The sequence below is a fragment of the Falco naumanni genome, chromosome 5 (assembly GCF_017639655.2).
Source record: "Falco naumanni isolate bFalNau1 chromosome 5, bFalNau1.pat, whole genome shotgun sequence".
NCBI lineage: Eukaryota > Metazoa > Chordata > Aves > Falconiformes > Falconidae > Falco > Falco naumanni.
The window spans coordinates 39,314,255-39,333,183 of NC_054058.1; the positions used below are offsets into that span (position 1 = coordinate 39,314,255).

The 18,929-nt window shown below is 34.4% G+C and overlaps 1 protein-coding gene across 16 annotated transcripts in view; it reads right to left on the bottom strand.

Moving 5' to 3' along the window:
- PPFIA2 (PTPRF interacting protein alpha 2) overlaps positions 1-18,929 on the bottom strand; it is a 351,100-nt gene that overhangs the window by 22,626 nt on the left and 309,545 nt on the right. For 5 of the 16 annotated variants that reach the window (XM_040595899.1, XM_040595894.1, XM_040595895.1 and 2 more), the window contains 5 exons: positions 18,695-18,724; positions 17,672-17,802; positions 16,918-17,099; positions 12,171-12,264; positions 3,084-3,092 (listed from right to left, as the gene is read on the bottom strand). In XM_040595899.1, the coding sequence (XP_040451833.1) occupies positions 3,084-3,092; positions 12,171-12,264; positions 16,918-17,099; positions 17,672-17,802; positions 18,695-18,724 (446 nt within the window). The remainder of the gene's footprint in view (positions 1-3,083; positions 3,093-12,170; positions 12,265-16,917; positions 17,100-17,671; positions 17,803-18,694; positions 18,725-18,929) is intronic. The other 11 variants (XM_040595901.1, XM_040595908.1, XM_040595904.1 and 8 more) reach the window with 3 other exon arrangements.

Sequence of the window (18,929 nt, forward strand, 5' to 3'; positions counted from 1 at the left end):
ATATAACATTATTACTGTTCAAGAATAAAATCTGCTTCCTGGAGACATTATGGGAGGAAGTGCAATATCCTGTTTAAAAGATATCATCACTCTGAGCCTGGTTTTGCAAAGTAAGGAAATTTGGTGAACATCAGCTGTTTAGCATTCATCCAAAATCTGAGATATGCTTGTATTTGTTTTAGAAAGAGTGCCTCATAAAGTAGGCTGTCTTCACTCTTTTATCAAAGACAGAAAAGAAAAATCACATCAAGTTGTGTTGTAGAGTTGTGTGTCAGAGAAGCAGGGTTGCCTCCTTAGCATTGACTTCTAATGTCTAATCGTCCCCAAAATTCCTTCCTAAAGATACCATTACACTGGGCCATTTTATTTGGCACCATTTTGCTGAGAGCCAGGTGCAGCTGCCCAAATCAACCTATCAAGATGAGAGCACAGCTGTCTCATACTATGTGGACTATGAATGCTTCGGTATCCCTCTGGACGACAGAGGTACATGGGAGCAAAAGGAAGGGGAAAATGATAAGAGCAAAACTATGTTGTTATTTTGCAAATTTTCTATTTTATATTTATCTTTCCTTTGCACCAGGAAAATTCTAGTACTGTATAGATAGCCCTAACCAACTCATTGCATAAAACTCAATGAACTTCATTAAAAGAAGAATAATCTTTAAATAGACATGTGTGGGAAGTTAACAAGATCTTGATTTAAAACACGTCATTCAGTGACATTCAATTTTCCTTACAAAGATGAGACTACCCCTATGAAGCAAACAAGAAATAACAGCATAGTATTTCTGATACACATAAAGCAAACGCTCTCTGTAGTACACAAAGTCCAGACACTGTCCTGATGAAACCTGAACAGTGTTTCAGCACAGATATTCGTATTTCTGCAAATAATAGCATTTACTCTGATAGTTCTAGTGGAGAAGAGCCCTCATGGGATATTATATTCTGCATATTGTAATGTCTCTTAGTTAAAATGTAATCATAAATGTGAAATAAATTGAAAAGGAGGCACAGTGAAGTAAAACGTCAAATCATGTTTGTAAAATACAAGCAGATTTTGTAAAAAAAAAATTGCCTAATTGCTAATTTGGATTTTTATGAAATGGCCTTTACTCCCAGACATTTTCTTAAGAAGACAACAGATGAAATTGTTTACCTAGCAGATCGCCTGATTATTATTATTACTGACACTATCACTTTTATTATTATCAATATTAAAATGTTTAGTTTACAACAAAATATACTTGATAAGTTTCTAGAAGAGAAATAGACAGAAAGGAAAGACCAAGTATACTGTATTTGTCTGAGTAATCCCATGATTTCATATTCATATCATAATATTAAAATTAAATGCACCTGCCTCTTGAAAGGTAACATACATTGAAACACTTCAAAATTCAGGAGAGAGGATTTCTAATGTATAAATATGGTCTTGAATGTCATCTTTACTACTGTCATTTGATAAATAGTCAAGAGAGTCTAGAATCCTGTAGCTAAGACCATTACATGACAAAAGGTAGTTGCATTTGTATAAATTCATAATTATAATAAGTGTCTAATAAAAAATAAGAAGCTATATTTCATCTATTTCTGTTCTGCAATAGTATAGATGTTTTTAAAGTGGTGGTGGTGGTGGGAGAAGAGACTCAGACTTGATATTGCCATACAGTGCTGATTTGATTTAATTTAATCTGAAAGGATCCATCTGACTGCACTAATTAAAAATTGGGCCAGATCTTATTTCAGCTTTGGCACTTAAGTGATTGGTTTTTAAACCATTTGAAATCTTCATTCTTTCTCCTTTTGGATATTCGATATTATAGTCAGACAGGACAATGGACAAAATTAAATTCCCTTTTTTTTTTACAAAATGTTTATATCAAACTTTAAGGAGTTTTCAGAAAAAATGACTGAAACAGAAATCAGGATACAGCTAATAAATCTGTTTTTAAATCTATAAAATCAGGAAGGACAAATTTAACATAAACCCAGATAACACAGATTAGCAAAGCACTTTTAACAGTGTACATTTTAAGTGTATGCAAACTGAAGGGCAGCATTCTTTTTTCTGAAGATGTGTGTTAAACAAAGTGGGGCATGTTCAGGAATGCTTAATACAGACCCTAACAAATTAGAGCTGTAGAGCCACTATTAAAAAAAAAAACAACCAAACAACCACCTGTGAAATAGACCTGCATAATAGATAGCCTTGCAATATTGAATGTACTGTACAACATTAAAGACCCCTGGAGCACCCAGATTGATTAAATGTTATCAAATCTATTTTTATAACACTATTTCATAATCACATATTCTAAATTAATGTGGTAATCCCTGTTCTCTTTGAGTTTTTTATCCTTACACCTTTAGAAAGTTATAGTGCATATATGCTTTGAATGGAGGAAATTTTCTCCCCGAGACCCAAAAATTATTCAAGAAGAAAATAACATTTATATGATAGATAAAAGAGGAGGTGAAGGTTTTAAACTTGCTATCAGGTTAACTACTAAAAAAAAAAACCCAAAAACCCAAATCCCAAACATTAAAAAAAATAATGAACTGGTAAAAAAGAAAATAGTAAGTTATACACACAAATGAAATATTATTGTATGACTACAGAGCATGAAGGCTCAAACAGAGAAAAAGGACTTTTTTTCTCCAGATTACTGGAGTGTTTATGAGTTGGAGTCCTCTGTGATTTAATTAAACAGAATTTATGCCTTAACAGCAATTGTTAGTCTAGGTCTTCACAATCAAAATTTTTCTATTGACTTAAACTTTCAAATATCTTTGTGATTCTGGGCTTCATACCTTCTAAAACACATTTATTTCAAAAAAATGACAGAAGTTATTCTCAATGTAGTTAACTATCCTGTTAAGCCCTGCACAAGCAAGTCCTGACCTGTACTTGCATATGCTTTCGCAGGTTACCATTATTTTGAATACTTTGAAAGGTTTCATTTGAGTTAGTTTTCTGCAATGTTCACAGAAGAAAAAAAAGAAATAAGAAGAAAACATAGAAAATAAACATGGTGCTGAAAATGAATATGTTCAGCAGCCATGGTGTTTTAACTTACCCAGATATGCTTTTCATGAGATGGAGAGAGATTAATGGAAAAAAAAGCACATAAATGTTAATGAACATATAGTAGTCTTGAAAAAAAAAATAATCATATGATAGGTAAAATACCACCACCATTATAACTACAGAAATCTTTCTAACTGGTCTTTGAATGCTTTAAAGAAGTTAAATGTTCTTGTGAAGAGCAAGTACATCTGTTCAAATGAGATTTTCATTATGCTGATGTTGGTTATTTATTAGGTACCACTTAGCACAGCACATCTTCCATGTACAATACATATTTGTGTCAAAGAACTGTAAACAGTGAATCTTGAATAGATTTTCAAATCAAAGCATTTCACCCAGATTTGAATGATTTCATAATGATTTTTGCGTAACATCAAAAATCCTGAGAATCCCAAACCTCTGAATTTAAGCAAATTACCATAAAGACACTGTAAAATTGAATGAAGTAAGCCCCAGGGTTTACTTTTCTACGTGGAAGTCACTAATATTTTAGTAAAATAGCTCATAGTAATGATAAATGACCTAGACTGGGGTTTCTGTGGTGTTTGTTTTTTTGTTGGTTTTTTGGTTCTTTTTTCCCCCTTAATTATGCAGAGTTTATGTATATAGGTGACTAACAGTCAGTTAGTATAGTTAGTTATGCCATGCAGTGTTTTAATTTAAGCAGTCATACTAACATTAGATCAGTACCCATACCAGTATGAGTGAATTGCCCTCTAGGCAACCTATTCTTGCCAATATATTTGGTAACAGTATCTGTAGGAGAAAGCAGGATGCTGTTGCCAATAATAAACTTCTTCAGCTTCCTTTAATTGCCATCATAAAAAGAAAATTATATGCCTGAATGAAACTCAGACATCTCAGAATATTATATTTCTATTAACAAATGATTTACAGAGATATAAAAATGTTTGGTAGACATAGCTGTAGAAAATGTGGGGGTGAAAAGAAGAGGCTCCAGACACTTCAGTGAGTTCCACAGGGCCCTGGTTTCAATATCTTAAATTTTGGTTTTCATGTGTGTGAGATCAGCAGAACAGCTGGGAGAAAGAAGAGAAAGGGCGATATAGAAAAGTAGATGGAAACAAACGACAAATTTATACACAGAAAGCTTAAGAAAGGGAAATAAAGGAAGGGAAGGACAATGAAGGTATGCAATATAAATAAAGGACTAGAGAACTATTCAGTTACCAAATCTGATGGACGTAGCACTAGAACTGAATACACTTTCATGATTCATGCTCCTTTCCTACTGAGCTAACTGTAAATTAGCTCAGTAGAATCTACTGAGCTAACTAAAAAGCTGGAAAAGCTTTTAATTTTGGACCTTCTAGAGCCTATTGAACTAGAATTCCCACTTCTTACATCTTCCCCTGAATACTCCTTTGGGTATGGGTAGAGAGAAATAAAGAGGGGGATTAATTGGAATGCAAGTAATTTTCTGTTGGCTTTAATGAGTTGGCAATTTGCAGTTGCTTGGAGATAACTTATGGGACCTGAAGGCCATTCCAGTCTCCCCCATTATAGAAGCAGAGGATCAAGGGACATTCCTTCACTTCCTGAGCATCTTGTATGCAGAATAATAAAATACAGCAGGAAAAAATGGATCTTTAAATTCTAGCTTTCTCCATTTTATAGAACAACCATTTTATCAGCATTTTATTGAAGGAACACTATTTTCCTTAGACATGCATTAAACTAAAAGTTAAGTAGAATTGGTTTTCCTCTGCTGTGTTTTACTTATTCTTCCCTTAAATCCCTTAATCTGACAGGACACTTGCATCTGCTGGAGATCATCTTTTAGAGAGACAGCTGCATGCATGAGGGTAGATGCTTATTTTTATCCACAATTGTAATAGATAGGCCTATACATGTAGATAAGTCAAGGACTGGGGCTTTGGTCTAGCGTTTGTTTGATCAAAAACGTGCAACTTGTTGATACACATATCCTTATCTTTTATGAGGAAAAGAATAAAAAAAACTTGGCAAAGGGTAAAAATACTATTTTTTAAAATACAAGATTTAAAAAAAATAAATATTTAACTTAGACATAGCATAAAATATGTTGTATCAATTTTTTCAATCTTCAGAATAATCTGAGTAAGGTTTAATAATCTCTGCAAGAGAAATACCCATATATCCTTACATTTGTAATGCTAAAAAGGCTCCAAGTATCTAATGAAATAGCAAGATACATTTTTAACATTGCAAAAGCTCTGACTGACTAATGATTTGAAAGGATCTTCCAGATAGTGTTAAAAATGTTTGCTAAAGGTATTAAGTTGAAAAAGAGAATTCATCTTTATGTATGTCTCAAGGATTAGACACCGATCCAGCCAAGAGAAAACCATGGTGGACACAGCCGACAATCCTAAACGACATATCAGAACACTGAATACCACTCCTTCCTCCACTGGAATAAGAAAATAGCAAATAAATAGCTACTGAAGACAGTGTTATTTGCTAGAATTAGAGGAAGAACTAAAGATCAGTCTGAAAACTACTAACATCAGTTAGTTTCTCATAGATGAGATAAGAAGGGAAGAAATTAAACACAAAACCAGAATTTTTCTGAAGAATCTGTAAGTAAAAGATTGGAGAAAAAAAGCGCATTATATTCTTAAGAGCTACTGTAAAAAAATAAATCATGTACCTTTAGGATATAATGGTGTTTAGTAAACTTTAAGTATATAGGAACATTAGATGGATGGCACAGAAAAAGATCTTAATTAAACCAATTGGATTAATTTTATCAAAATGTGTGCAATTAAGAAAATTACTAGGAAACACCTATTTGTATACTGCAAAGAGAGCTTATTTCTAGTCACAAATACACTATGTCAAATTCTAATTACAGTTGCACACATAAAGCCTAATTAAACGGACATTGTGCGGATTCAAGAACAGCTAAATGATAACTACAGTGTTTCAAACTCTTATTCCACAAAAAGGTCTACACAGACATTTTTTCAAGTAGCCTGTTGACAGGAATCTAAAAGTTAGATATGCCCATAAAAAAATGGAAGCCACAGTGTTCTTTTTTCTTTTACTGATTTTATTTAAGTGTGGATAACCACAATGTGAGGCCTATTATTTGTGACTTCTCTCTATCACCTGCCAATTTTTGAAGGATATATACAACTGAAAACCAACAAAAGCATAGGGCTGAAGCATAATGAGGAATTGGTCAAATTTATCAAAGGAACTTGCCAACATTTATATCTCTTTTTTTTTTTTTTTTTTTTTTTAGTTAGAAAGGAAGAAGAGCCAGTTAATACAACATGCTCTTCTTATCATGTAGAAGTTACTGCTGTTTAATATGTACATCACTGTAGTCATCTGAGACTTAACAGCATTGCAATTTTCTCTGCAAGGTTAATGATAAGGCCACAAATACTAATTTATTTTTTTTACACCATAATTTTACATATGAAAATTACTTAGGCCTCGATTTTACAAGTCTTTATTCATGTACGCAAGCTTATATATGTGTCCTGGTATATCAAGGCTTTTATGCAATCCACTTGAAGGTGGGAGGCTATATCTGGCAAACACACACCTGTGCCTATGGAGTAAATCTCCCCAAAACAGGAAAGAAAGGTTTACTTTTTTTTTTCCGTCGGAAAATAGAAATCTCACATCTTATGCTAGTTTTTAAAATGTTGAATTAAGAGATTCCTCTCCAGAATCAAATCAAACAAAGTTGAAGAAAGTTGAAGCTAAAGCTCTGCACCGCCAGATGACTCTGAGTGATGGCATTATGACACAGTGCAGTTATTTCATCAGCTATGAGGTAAGTTGTGATTGTTATTCCCACACTCAAAATAATAAACTGGGGAATTTATCAGCTTCTGGGCTGGAATCCTGTCAGTATGATCCAGACTAGCTGACATGCATGCAAAGTTTTTTTTCATGGGGAAGATTTGTATTTGGGATTGCTGGGGAAGCAATGGCACAGGGCAATCTCAAACTGTGTTAGCAGCATGCACAAGGTCAAATCTAGGACTACATAGCACTTCGTCTCTTGAATCTTGCCTTATGTTAGTGCTTTGCACAGGATGAATTAAACACATCCTATGAAATATCACTGATTATAAAAAAAAAATCATTACATACTTTTATGCAACATAGAAGACATGTCTTGTCTTTCCTCAGCAGCTCCCTTCTACAGGCAGATTCTTATTTGCTGTTCCATTGCATATTGCAGATCAAATCAAACATTACATTTGAAAAGGATATACATTACTGGCACCCAGAGCTATACGGCACTTTGGAAGACAAAGCAAGACTCTTTGGAGCTGTATTTGCCATCGGTGAGGCTTTTGGCTAAGGATTATTTGACATAACTCCTGAAAAAAACTGTAGACAAGGAGAATACAATCGACGTTCACTAGGACAGATACAGCAAAAAGGGAAGCAAACGTGGCTATATTGGTTGATAGTATTTCAAGTTTTGCTGAGTTCATTGTTAAAGAAGATTTTATAAAGAGTTCCTCATATGGTGTTTTAGTGAAAAGGACAGTCAAACATTTATACAGCTTTTATTAAGTGTCTTAATTTTCTACCCGAGATGAGGTCAGTGGGGATATGCATTTTTAAGGGAGATACAGATTATTTGATTTTAGGCACAGTGCTATCTACCCTTTCTCTGAGGTATGAATCATTTTGTAGGATACATGCTGATCAACTTTGCCATACAGGGGGTACTTATGTCTCTGTCCAAACCCTCTGCAAACCTTTATGTGTTGCAATAGAAACTGGACTGACCTGAAACATCCTATGCTGAGTCCCAGCTTGGGCTAACATGACAACGCTGAGCAAATGCCGAGGCCAAGTTATTGTGCACAGTCATATTATTTGGTGCAAAAATACCCACGAGAGATGATGCTATGAACAGCTGGGATAGCGTATACACTGTCACAGATAAATGGTAGCTGAAGTTGACTACAAAATTCAGAATTGGAAATTAAGTAACCATTTTTCAGGGGGAGACTAGTTAATCACTAGAAAAAAAAATACTACGAGAAAAGCTCCATTCTTCATTTCAGTGATGGGTGCCTTCTGGAAAGTATACCTTGATCAAAATTTATGATTTACATGAGTGCAAATTATTGGAATCATTAGGACACTTAAATGAAGGTAATGGTGACATAGAGGGTATCAGTGCCATTAATAATTTTAGTCCTAAACTCTGAGTTTTCTTGAAGAAGTTACTCATTAGGCAAACTGGCTCTAAGAATCAGACAAAAGGCAGAAGACATTATATACAAAATATTAACAGCTTTTGTATAGAACAAGTGAAGCAGAGTTAAAAGGCTAATTTAAATAATAAAAATGCAGTGCATTATCCTTTGTCACACCTGACATCAATTATTTTTACGAAACAATGGAATAATACCTTAAACGCTCCAAATATCCCTGACATTATTTTTTTGTTTTCTAGGACTCCACGTTCAATTTACAAATAGCAAGACTTTAAAAGTTTTAATGTTAACTAGAGCTGTCATATATTTAATGTCTGAGAGTAAACATCTATGGATGAACCAGACAACTTAAGTTCATCTTTTCAGATTATTTAAGGAACATGTTGGGTCTAATTTAAAAATTCTACACAGCTTCCCTAATTTCTCTTTGATGCCTTAGGAGAAAGACATGTTCTTAATAAATCTACTGTAATAAACAAATGTTGGATTAATAGAGACTCTTGTTTGAGGTTTATAAATGTCTAGCATATCATTAAGACAAACTACTAATTAAATTTTAATGACGCCTAAGTAGTCAATTGAAATGGAATGAAATTTTACATCTAAATAGCATCTTCTAAGCAAGAAGGAGGAAAACATTGAAATTTGGGTTAATGACACTATAATCACCCGAGAGAGAGCTGGTCTCCAGAATTATGTTCCCTCATGAAACTTTTCAGAGGGAAATGTATTATTCAGTAATCTATTCCATGCATATAAATGGCGCTAAAATACTATAGCATGCTGCAGTGTGTTTGTAACTCCACAAGGCTAGAACAGGCTCAGTGCACGTGCTTGCTACTCGGGGAGCAGGAGGCCAGGAGACCTGGTGGACCTTTAGTACCTACTGGCTGCAGCAGCTGACAGTCTGAAAAATGGTGCTTCATCCCTGGGGTAGGAGCACCCTTGCTGAATAACCAATGAAGTTGAATATGTTCAAAAATGCAAAATTAGAGATTCAGCATTTTAAGATAGTTTTCATTTAAGATATTAATTCAACTGAAATAAATACCATGGATAGCATTTTAACAGGAATACATCCTTTTATAATCACTTCTATACAATTTTAATTTACTAACTCAAAGCGTTCTGGTGAAACTCATGCATACTGCTCACAGTACTGATGTGTTGATCACTGATGAACCAGACCTCTGCTTTCACGTCTAGGAGAGACACCATTTTGAGGCTTTTGTGGGGATTTTTGGGGTTTTTTGGGGGGTGGGGTGGGTTTGGTTTTGGAGTTTTTTTTTTAAGGAAGTGACAAAGTCAGTATAAGTGAAGCTCTCACACCCCCAAATTGTAATACAAAGGAGTGCTTCTCTGCTTTAGCCTATCCTTTAACTACACTGTCAGTGGCCCTGTTTCTCTTGGGGCTTTATGTCCTAACCTAAGTTAGCCACAGAAATTCTTACAAGGTGAAGTGCTCTGCTCGCCCTGTTCCAGTGACTGGGGGCTCACTGTCTCTGCAGCATTCGTAGGGCAGTTTTGTTTAGCAGCAAAAAGGAATCAAAAGCTTGAATGTAAATCTCACTGCTACATCACAAGATGGCACACGATGCTCAGACTTATCTTATTACCTCTTATAAAGACCTTATATACATTACTATCATCCTTAATGTTACACAGCATAGTATTTTAATTTACCTTACCCAGATTGGTAATCCTGCAGCTACTGTATATGTGAAGGCTCTACTTCCAGAGGGAGTTATGCGTTGTTAAGTGTTGGTTAGAAGGAATCTGTCTTACTGAGACAAACTTTTCATTTAACTGACTTTCTGGACTGTTTCAACTTAATACTTTCCAAGGTAAAACATGCAAATACATGACTGCATGTTTTATAAGGAAGTGTTAATTCTCTTATACCCTATTGATAGCTTGGCACCCTAATGATTTTTATAATTCAGTAGAATCTCATGTGTGTGTCTAACAAAATTTTTAATTAAAAAATTACATTTTTCCTATATTACAGTTCCTTTACAACTATACCATATATATATACCATAGAAAATGAGAAACTATGAAGACAGATAAATCTAAAGGAACAGGGGAAAAAAATTGAAAGTCTTCATGACATAGGTATATAACATATACTTAGGATAAATAGTATGCAGTTCAGACTAGGTGAATATTCATAGTCACAAAGGAACGATTCCTCTCCTTCCAGCAGAGAACATTTTGATTATATCTAATTCATAAAGAATCTAATCCAAGGACAGACAGACACAGGAGAAAAAAAAAGGAAAGACTTGAAAAGCAGAAAGCATGGAAAACTCGGGTTGTGTGAGATTAGACAGAAGTCTAATAACAGATTACCTGCACACCTACTACTTCCAGACCATAAACTGGTTGGCACTCTCATATATGAAGTAGTCATGTCATGAATGCAGTGGTGTGTCAAGTCTTAGGTTATTTTATTTAGTTCTTCGAACTTATAATTTAGTTTGAGAAAGCAAACAAAGTGAAGACATTTGTCCCTTCAAAGTGATTTTGAAACTGTGGTACCTTCAGTCCTTAGAGCTGGAAGAAAAATAGGGCCTTCAAAAAATAGGCTGCTGAAAATTCAATGATATTCTTTACAAATTACAATGACTGTCTCAAAGACATTTTATAGATTTAGTAAAAAAGTATAGTAACATACCTTTTACATCCACTGAATGATAAAAATGTATAAATAAGAAATACAGGGACGACTCATCAACTGTAATTATCCCTGTGAATGTTATTGTAAATTTCTTAATTGAATTTAAAATGTTTCTTCCCTCTCAGCACAATGACTGCTTCTCTATCTTTAATTGCTAAGTAAAGACTGATTTGAATGGAACACTTACATTTGTATATTCCATGGATGTGTATATTTAAAGTTATATTTCATCAGGAGCTTGATATGAAAGTAGTGATTAAAAATATTCTACATATAAATTTAAAATTTAAAGAGAACCTGAAACATTATGACTGAATTATTTGGATTAGACTTGCAAATTCTCTTCAAACTTTGCAAAGGAACGTTAAAAGACTGAAAGAAACCAAAAACCCCTGCAAATTTTAAAAATGAAGCTTTCAGAATTCAAATAATAGCACTAAATTTAATGGTTATGGATGAAAAACAAACCTGTTTGTTTTCAGGATGGATCTGCAAAGTAATTTTTAAGTACCATCTTTATTTCTCTGACACCCTCTAATTACACTGGAACTGATGCTGCCAAGAGGTTTCTTTTGTGTTTGTATCTGTGTTTTAATAGTTCTCCATAGCTCCTGGCAGCTACTATGAGTCAGTGTACTGGTTTTACAAGAGGTGCACCAAAGACACCATTAAGTTATTATATAATTTATGCAAATTAAAAAAAAAAAAGAAGCTAGGTTGCCATTTGCTGACAGGTAAAAAGAAAGCAAAGCTGCTAGGGTTTATGGGGAGCTTTTGAATTCTATAGACAGAAATTATCATGTGTTCAATATATAATGCAAAAAGTCTTTTTCTCCCTTCTGAAAAAAGCCTATGTAGTAAGTCATTAAATGCCTGCCTAGTTTTCAATAATTGCACGGAAGGCAAAAGGCATGGAATTAATCACGATGTGAAATAGAATATGTCTCTTTCTCATAAACCTATCTTCTTTCACAAATGAAACAATAATGTACAATTGACAGACTAAATATTTTTCACTATATTTCATATGCAGCTTTAAAAACTTCTATGCTGGAAAAAAACCCCACACTAAGTGCTACAGTGCCATAGTAGATGATCTTGCTTGTCATTACATGTCTGTGTAAAGCAAACACAAAATCTGACATCTGAATCAAGTTTGAGCCAATGAAAGTCACACGAAAAAGGTACTCACTTTTTCTTTAGTCTTCGGTCTTTTTCTGCTTGGGTTCCAAGTTTGCCTAATCCCAGAGATTCCTGAGCTGCTGCCTCTGTTTCCATGTAACCTCCTGGAAAACAAAACAAAACAAATCCCACCGGATTTTCCTATAGCTTTTTCTCAGTTGTTCCGTTCTCAACTCTTCAATCCCCCTCCCACCTGCCACCATCATCTGTGTTCATTTCCTTAAGCCATGACATCTGGTGTTTGTGGTGAATGAACATCTATCACTTACAAAAGTAAATTCTGGTGAGTGTTTACTACATGGAAAAGAGTAGAAGTAGAGGTGAAAATTGCCGCCTTCTCCTCCTTGCGTTTAGCAGAAATGTATGAGAAGAGCACCCTGATCTCCTTTGCCTGTTTTTTTTTTTGCCTCCGGAGGCTCAGACTCACGGTCCTAAGTAAGCAATGCTCTCACAATTTTTAAATCTTATTTGGGAAATATACAAACAAAACTGCCTCATTATAGACAATACAGCATCACTTAGTCTCCTAATACTAAAGCTTTTGTTTTGCTTTCATAGACAGTCTGAGTCTTTGATGTCATTATCCCTGCTAACTCCCAAGCTAGAGATGACATAAAGAATCTGTCAGAGAAGTAAAAAACCTCATAGGTCTCTCTGGAGGTGTCTTGTAGGCATCTAATTCCTGTCAAAGTCATGGGAACTTGAATAACTTGCATAGAGTGACAAGGGAAGCTTGCAGCAAGCAAGGACACCTGGACCAAAATAAAATCATACTATAAACTAAGGACATGACTGCTATTGTATGATCCATGCTGATCATACAATATGTCCACTAATGTGACCTTCCTAGTGCAGAAGTGGAAAGACGCTCAGACTTTTTTGTCGCTGCCTGGATTCAAGGAAGAAATGACCTGCTCATGGAGCTGTCAGTATGGTCTCCTGGCCCTGGCTCCATACTGTCCTCTCGTTTGAATGTATGTGTGCAGACAGAGGGGCTGCAGCACTTCTTCAGGGCTGCTTTCCTCCTGTGCTGCTATTCAGAAAGTGTGTAACTGGCACAAGAAAGAAGACAACAGTATGGTAAATGTTGGTGCTTGACTCCATTTGGCAATGGCAACTTCTCATTTCTCAGCTAATAGATAGCGAACAATTGTAGAGCAAACACTGGTATAATTAAGAAAGCATAATAAAATTATTTTTTAATTAATTAAAGCATAGTATTCAGATTCATTGATTTTAACCACAAAACAATGTATAAATGTTACATGGTGAAATAGCCTCACTCCTTTTTACAAGTAACATTTACATGCACCTCTATCAAGTGAGAACAAAACCTACTGCTGCATCATGTTTATGATGTTAACTTAGAAAAGACTGGCTTTAAGCTGTCCTTTCAAAGCAGGTGTAGTTTTAACACTCCTGCTTGTCTATACGCATTTCATTATTAAAGAGGACACAACTTCTGCAAGTCTCATGACGAGAACGATGCATGCAATTCACAAACACAGTAAACATGAATGTATACTTTGCTTTACTTCATCTGCCTTTCAAAGTTTTACAGAATATCTCATGAAATGTTTATTGCAGACTCTGGAGTAAGTTTTTAATTTAGCAAACTGCTGTATCAATATACCACACCTTTCTGAGAGAGCAGCTCACAGTATGTTAAGACAGAGATGGTATGAGTGCAGTGCAATGAGGGTTTATCACAGATTGGAAAGTATTCTTGGCATAACAGACTTCACTGTAAGACAAACACATCTGTCCCTTTGAATAAACCAGGGTGATTGTGCCTGTCAGTATCTCAGGCATGCAGATGGCCACAATAAATGTTCCCTAACAAGCTGACCTTTGCACACACCACAGAGACCAGCTTGCCTGGGCAGGGCTAAAAATACTTGCAATGTATTGTTTGTTTTAGGGATGAGAATATTTTAAATGTAACATGGGAAGAAGAATATGTAAGTGTCTAGTGTGGTATTCCACAAGTGAAAGAAGACTGGATGAGTTCAAAATCAATCAATCAAATAAATCAATAAATAAAAGGAACCTGTGCTCCCTGTAACATTCCTTTTCCCTTCTCCAATAACATAAAGAAATTGTGAAGGATCTAGAAATCTTGTTTCTAAGATCTCCTAAGGAATGAACTTGCCTTTGAACAATAACACAATTGATTTAGCAGAGACACTAAAGGTAGCAAATTATAAAATAAAAAAATTCTGGCAAGTTTAGCAGTTGAAAGGTAATGCTTTCAGAGTTTTGCAGGGCTGCTGAAGTTAGTGATATAACTTGGGAAGTTCCAATATTGCTTCTTAAGTATGAATAACTATTACCAGGTATTTTAGAGATACTATAGTATTAGTTACAGAAGTATTATGTGTACTTATATCCCTAATATCTTCTTCATTGACATAAACTTTTAAAGTGTTCTTTTAACTGTAATTGTGTGCATGTGCAAATATGCATATAGGAAAAAGAATTAATGTTTCTGAGGCTCAAAATTACATTTATTATCTTTTTAGTATTTGACAAGCTATTGAAGAAAAAGGTATTTTACATATTAAAAAATACAAGAAATACATATCTATATCAAATAAGAATGTTTAATTTAAGCAATAAATTAAATGAGATTCTTTTATTAATTTTGCATTATAAGGTTAGGTTATGAAAACCATACAAATATACTGCAGTGCAGTAATGATAGGACTTACTATTTAAATTTCTGTGATATAGTATCTTCTTATAAATAGAACTATTAATTATATCGCTGCACAGATAGCGTACCTGTCGTGGAATTGATTCAAGTACTACCATGACTGCTGGTTTTTAAATTTTGTTTTGTCTTTAAAGTACTGCTGTTGAATGGCAATTGCCACTTAATATTTGTTTTTCTTCTGGTATCTTAAAAGATGAGAAAAACCACCCTATAATTCAGCTGTTCAATGTCACTTCAATTTCTAAAAATATTTTGCTCCCACTTTTTAGTCAGTTAACAGTCCTACTGTTAATTTTATACATACTTGTAAACCTAGCTTGCTTAATTAAAATGTGCATTTTACAGAAATCTTTGCTGTGGAACTAAAGGATGTAAACCAGAAAAATTTCATTTAACTGCAAATTTTCACTAATATCTTTTTGCGATTTCATGAGCTACTGTTGGGATTACAAATAGACTTTATCCAATTATACATATGTCTTATTAATCATGGTGAGTATTAAGAAATTAATCTATTGACAGATTACATGGCTCCTGAGGTAATATTTAAAGTTGTTATTTTATGTTTGTTCCACATTGCAAGGAACTACAGGGAAGGCTAACACATTTATTACATCTTTTTCCTCTGTGTTCCTGAGTTACAGTGAAATCATAGATTATTATGCATAATCCATCAATATCAGAAAATTGGTTTTATGGAAAGTAAACAGGAATTAATAATGTAGTCTAAAATTATAAAATTCTCCATCAGTGCACATGGTTACATGTAGGTGTATTTGAGAGATTAATTTAATAGATTCTGAAATAGATTAAACTATGAAAAATACTGAATAAATCAGTTCTATTCTTCCCATGGTGTGAAAAAAAGGAATTTAAATTGCGATTAGAAATTAGTTATTTTTTTTTCAAGAGCACAAGGTTCTCATGGGCAGAGAGGAGAAATATTGGAGTATAAATGCAGAATGCTCAGTTCTTTGATTTTACTCTGATACTTTGACCTAACTATTACCTTACTTTATTCTGTACGATTTTAGCGATGGGTTTGCTAGTTGTGATAAGGATGTGTTTTAATATGAATTCAGTATTTTTTAATTTCAGGCTTACATATTGCTTAAGCATTTACAGTTACTGCAAACCCTTAAAATTCTTTTACAGGTGTTATGTGGTCACCATGGCAGTAAAAATTTAATGCCTCACAAATTCATACTATGTGACAGTTCGTGACTAGCAAAGAGCTAATATTTCTCTTTTACTGACACATCTATTCCAATTTGATGCTTGTGTTGGCATGTGTCTATATGCTAACCTTAATCTAGCTAAATCAGATTTAGACCAATTTAGAACAATACAGACTGCAGATAAGGATGTATTTGCCTGTCTGGGCATGCAGACTATGAGCCTTTGCTGAAGACTCTCGCTTGACTTTCCATTGCTTATACTTATGCTTTTTTTTTTTTTTTTTTTTTTTTTTTTTGCATGTCATAGAGACATATCCTATGGAATAATCACAGAGGAAAAAAAATTACCAGGAATGAATTAGACTAAGGTCTCGGCAAGAGAAAAGGGCAGAAGTAGGAAGAAAACAAAGCGTTGCCATGAGCAGCATAAGTAATTGAAAGAGTATGGTGAGGACATTCAGTGATAAGCACTATCAGACATCAATTGACACACTGAAATCTGGACAGCAGCTACACTTACTTGCAAGGACCTTCCATAGCACATAGTTACAACTCTTACAGTGGTTTATTACTTTCTACTTTCTCACCTCCTCTTTATTTGGTTATTAGAGACTACACTGTTAGCACTTCTACCCTAATTTGAGACTATTGAGGCAGTAGGTTTAGTGAAGAGCATGACTCTAGTTTTGTGCTGGAAGCCTCCTTTCATTTGCATTATAGTCATAGCAAATTCTTGACAAATATAATTGCTGATAGCAATGAAGTTTAATGGGAAAGTTCTGCTAGACAAAACAGAAAAATAAGCAAATCGGAAACTGAAAAGAAGCAAAATTAAAAATGGAAAAAGACTGTGAAATGGTGACCTTGGCTTGTTACCACTAATTCCTTACTGAGCTGTCCAAGTCGAGCCTTCTCTTTTTTACCGAACAAACGTCCTATTGAAGACTTGATTCCTTTCTTCTTGGGAGCTTTGTGCAGGGAGTCCTGGCTGCTATTGACACTGCCAAGACCAATGCTTTCTGGCTCCAATGAAGCAGGCAAACTACTACAAAATGATAATAAAGAAATGGAATAGATAACATGCCAGCATTTGCAGGTAATTTTTATTTTCTTCTGAGCTCTGCAAACAAATTAACTGATTATACTTTAGTTATGTTCTCCCAACAACTGACACAATCATATCTTCTTCTATAAATGATTTAGCAACATGTAGAGCAATACAAGATCACTTTTTCCTCCCTCAGACTGACTGGATCTTATTAAAAAAAAAAAAGGCTGAAAATAAATCTTTTTAAATTGCTAAGAACAATTGATGAAAAATATAGGAATCAGCCTGCTGGTTGTCTTTGTAGGATTTGCAGTATCACTGTTTCTAGTAGTGATCAAAACTGTACCTCAAACCAGAAATATCCAGCATATACTTTAGCATTGACAAACATTCTCCAGGTCATGCAAGAGACAAAGGGTAAGGTTTTCTCTCTCATGGCAGGGGAAACAATTGCCAAGAAGAAACAGGAAAAAATTCTGGTCATTTTGGAATAGTTAAAGAACAGCATATTTTAAAAAGAATAATAAGCAGTAAAACTGTGAAGTGCCAATTTATTACAAACATCTTACCTTCTGGCATCATTGTGGTATGAAGAGGGAAGGGTATGAGTCATTCTGATAGCTCTGGGTGTTGGAGGAGGAGAAGTTTCACATTTGATTGTGGCTTTATCTTCATGCCCATCTTCTTCAACTACTGCAATCTGGGAGAGAGAGATTCCATTGAAAGAAGATAAGCTTTTCAAGAAAGTTTAAATGTATCCTGCATGAATTTGTCAAGTGAATTGAAAGATATATGGTTTCGAGTACAATTTTTTGAGAAAATTGTAAGGATTGTTATTTTTGAAAGAGGCTACTGGGAAAGAGCAATTGCCTAGAAATGGCAGCATACAGTACATATTTGAAAGAAAAGAAATCACACTTGGAGAAATTAATACCATTTATGCCAAACAGATTGATTCAGTGAAAATCTAAACATGAAAATAACCTCAGACATGAACAGGTCTCTTGCATTAAACAGGATTGTTCAAGTAAATAAAGTTTCTCAGGATGTAAGGGAGAAAGTAAATACAGACAGAAACAGGATGACTCTCTCCATAGCTTGTTAACAGCATGGCCAGAATGCTTGAAAATAAGCATGAACAGAAAAGTAATTTTGTCACAGCATATAATGATTTATCTTAAATACAGTCTCATGTAAATATAAATCCCATATTCAGTACCAATTCTGTAAACGACTTTATATTCCTCCAGAAGATTTCAAGTAATCTGACTCTGGTTCCTCCAGCAAGATGAATGGCCAAAATACATTTGAAAGTAATTCTTTTGTGTCCATACTTTTTTTTTTTAAAAAAAAACTGTATATCTTTAAGTTTGTGCTGTAGAGGCTACTATGCCAAGGTATTGCTTGTGGGCCTTGATTCTGTGGCTTACCTGTGATCCCTGCAAGCTTTTCCAGGTAGAATTAAAATGATTATATTCAGGAATCAAACAAAAAGGAGTGGGGAGGATGCAATGGCTGACAAGGAACACTGTTAGCAGAGGAATATGATAGATGAGTCCTCCCAAACTTAAAAAAAACACCCAGTATCATACCTTTCTCCGATGTTTCCTTAGGTCGCTTGGCTTAGATTGGTAACAAAAGCAGCAACAACAAAAAAGGAATGATTAATAAATCTTATTTAAGCATATCAAAATGCCACACATTTGTTTTTCTCACATTCAGAAGTAGGAAGCAGAGATTTCATTAATATAAAACTACCCATATAATATACTAACTATACACTTGGCGTTATAACATAAGACGACCCCTGACAAACAGGCCATTCAG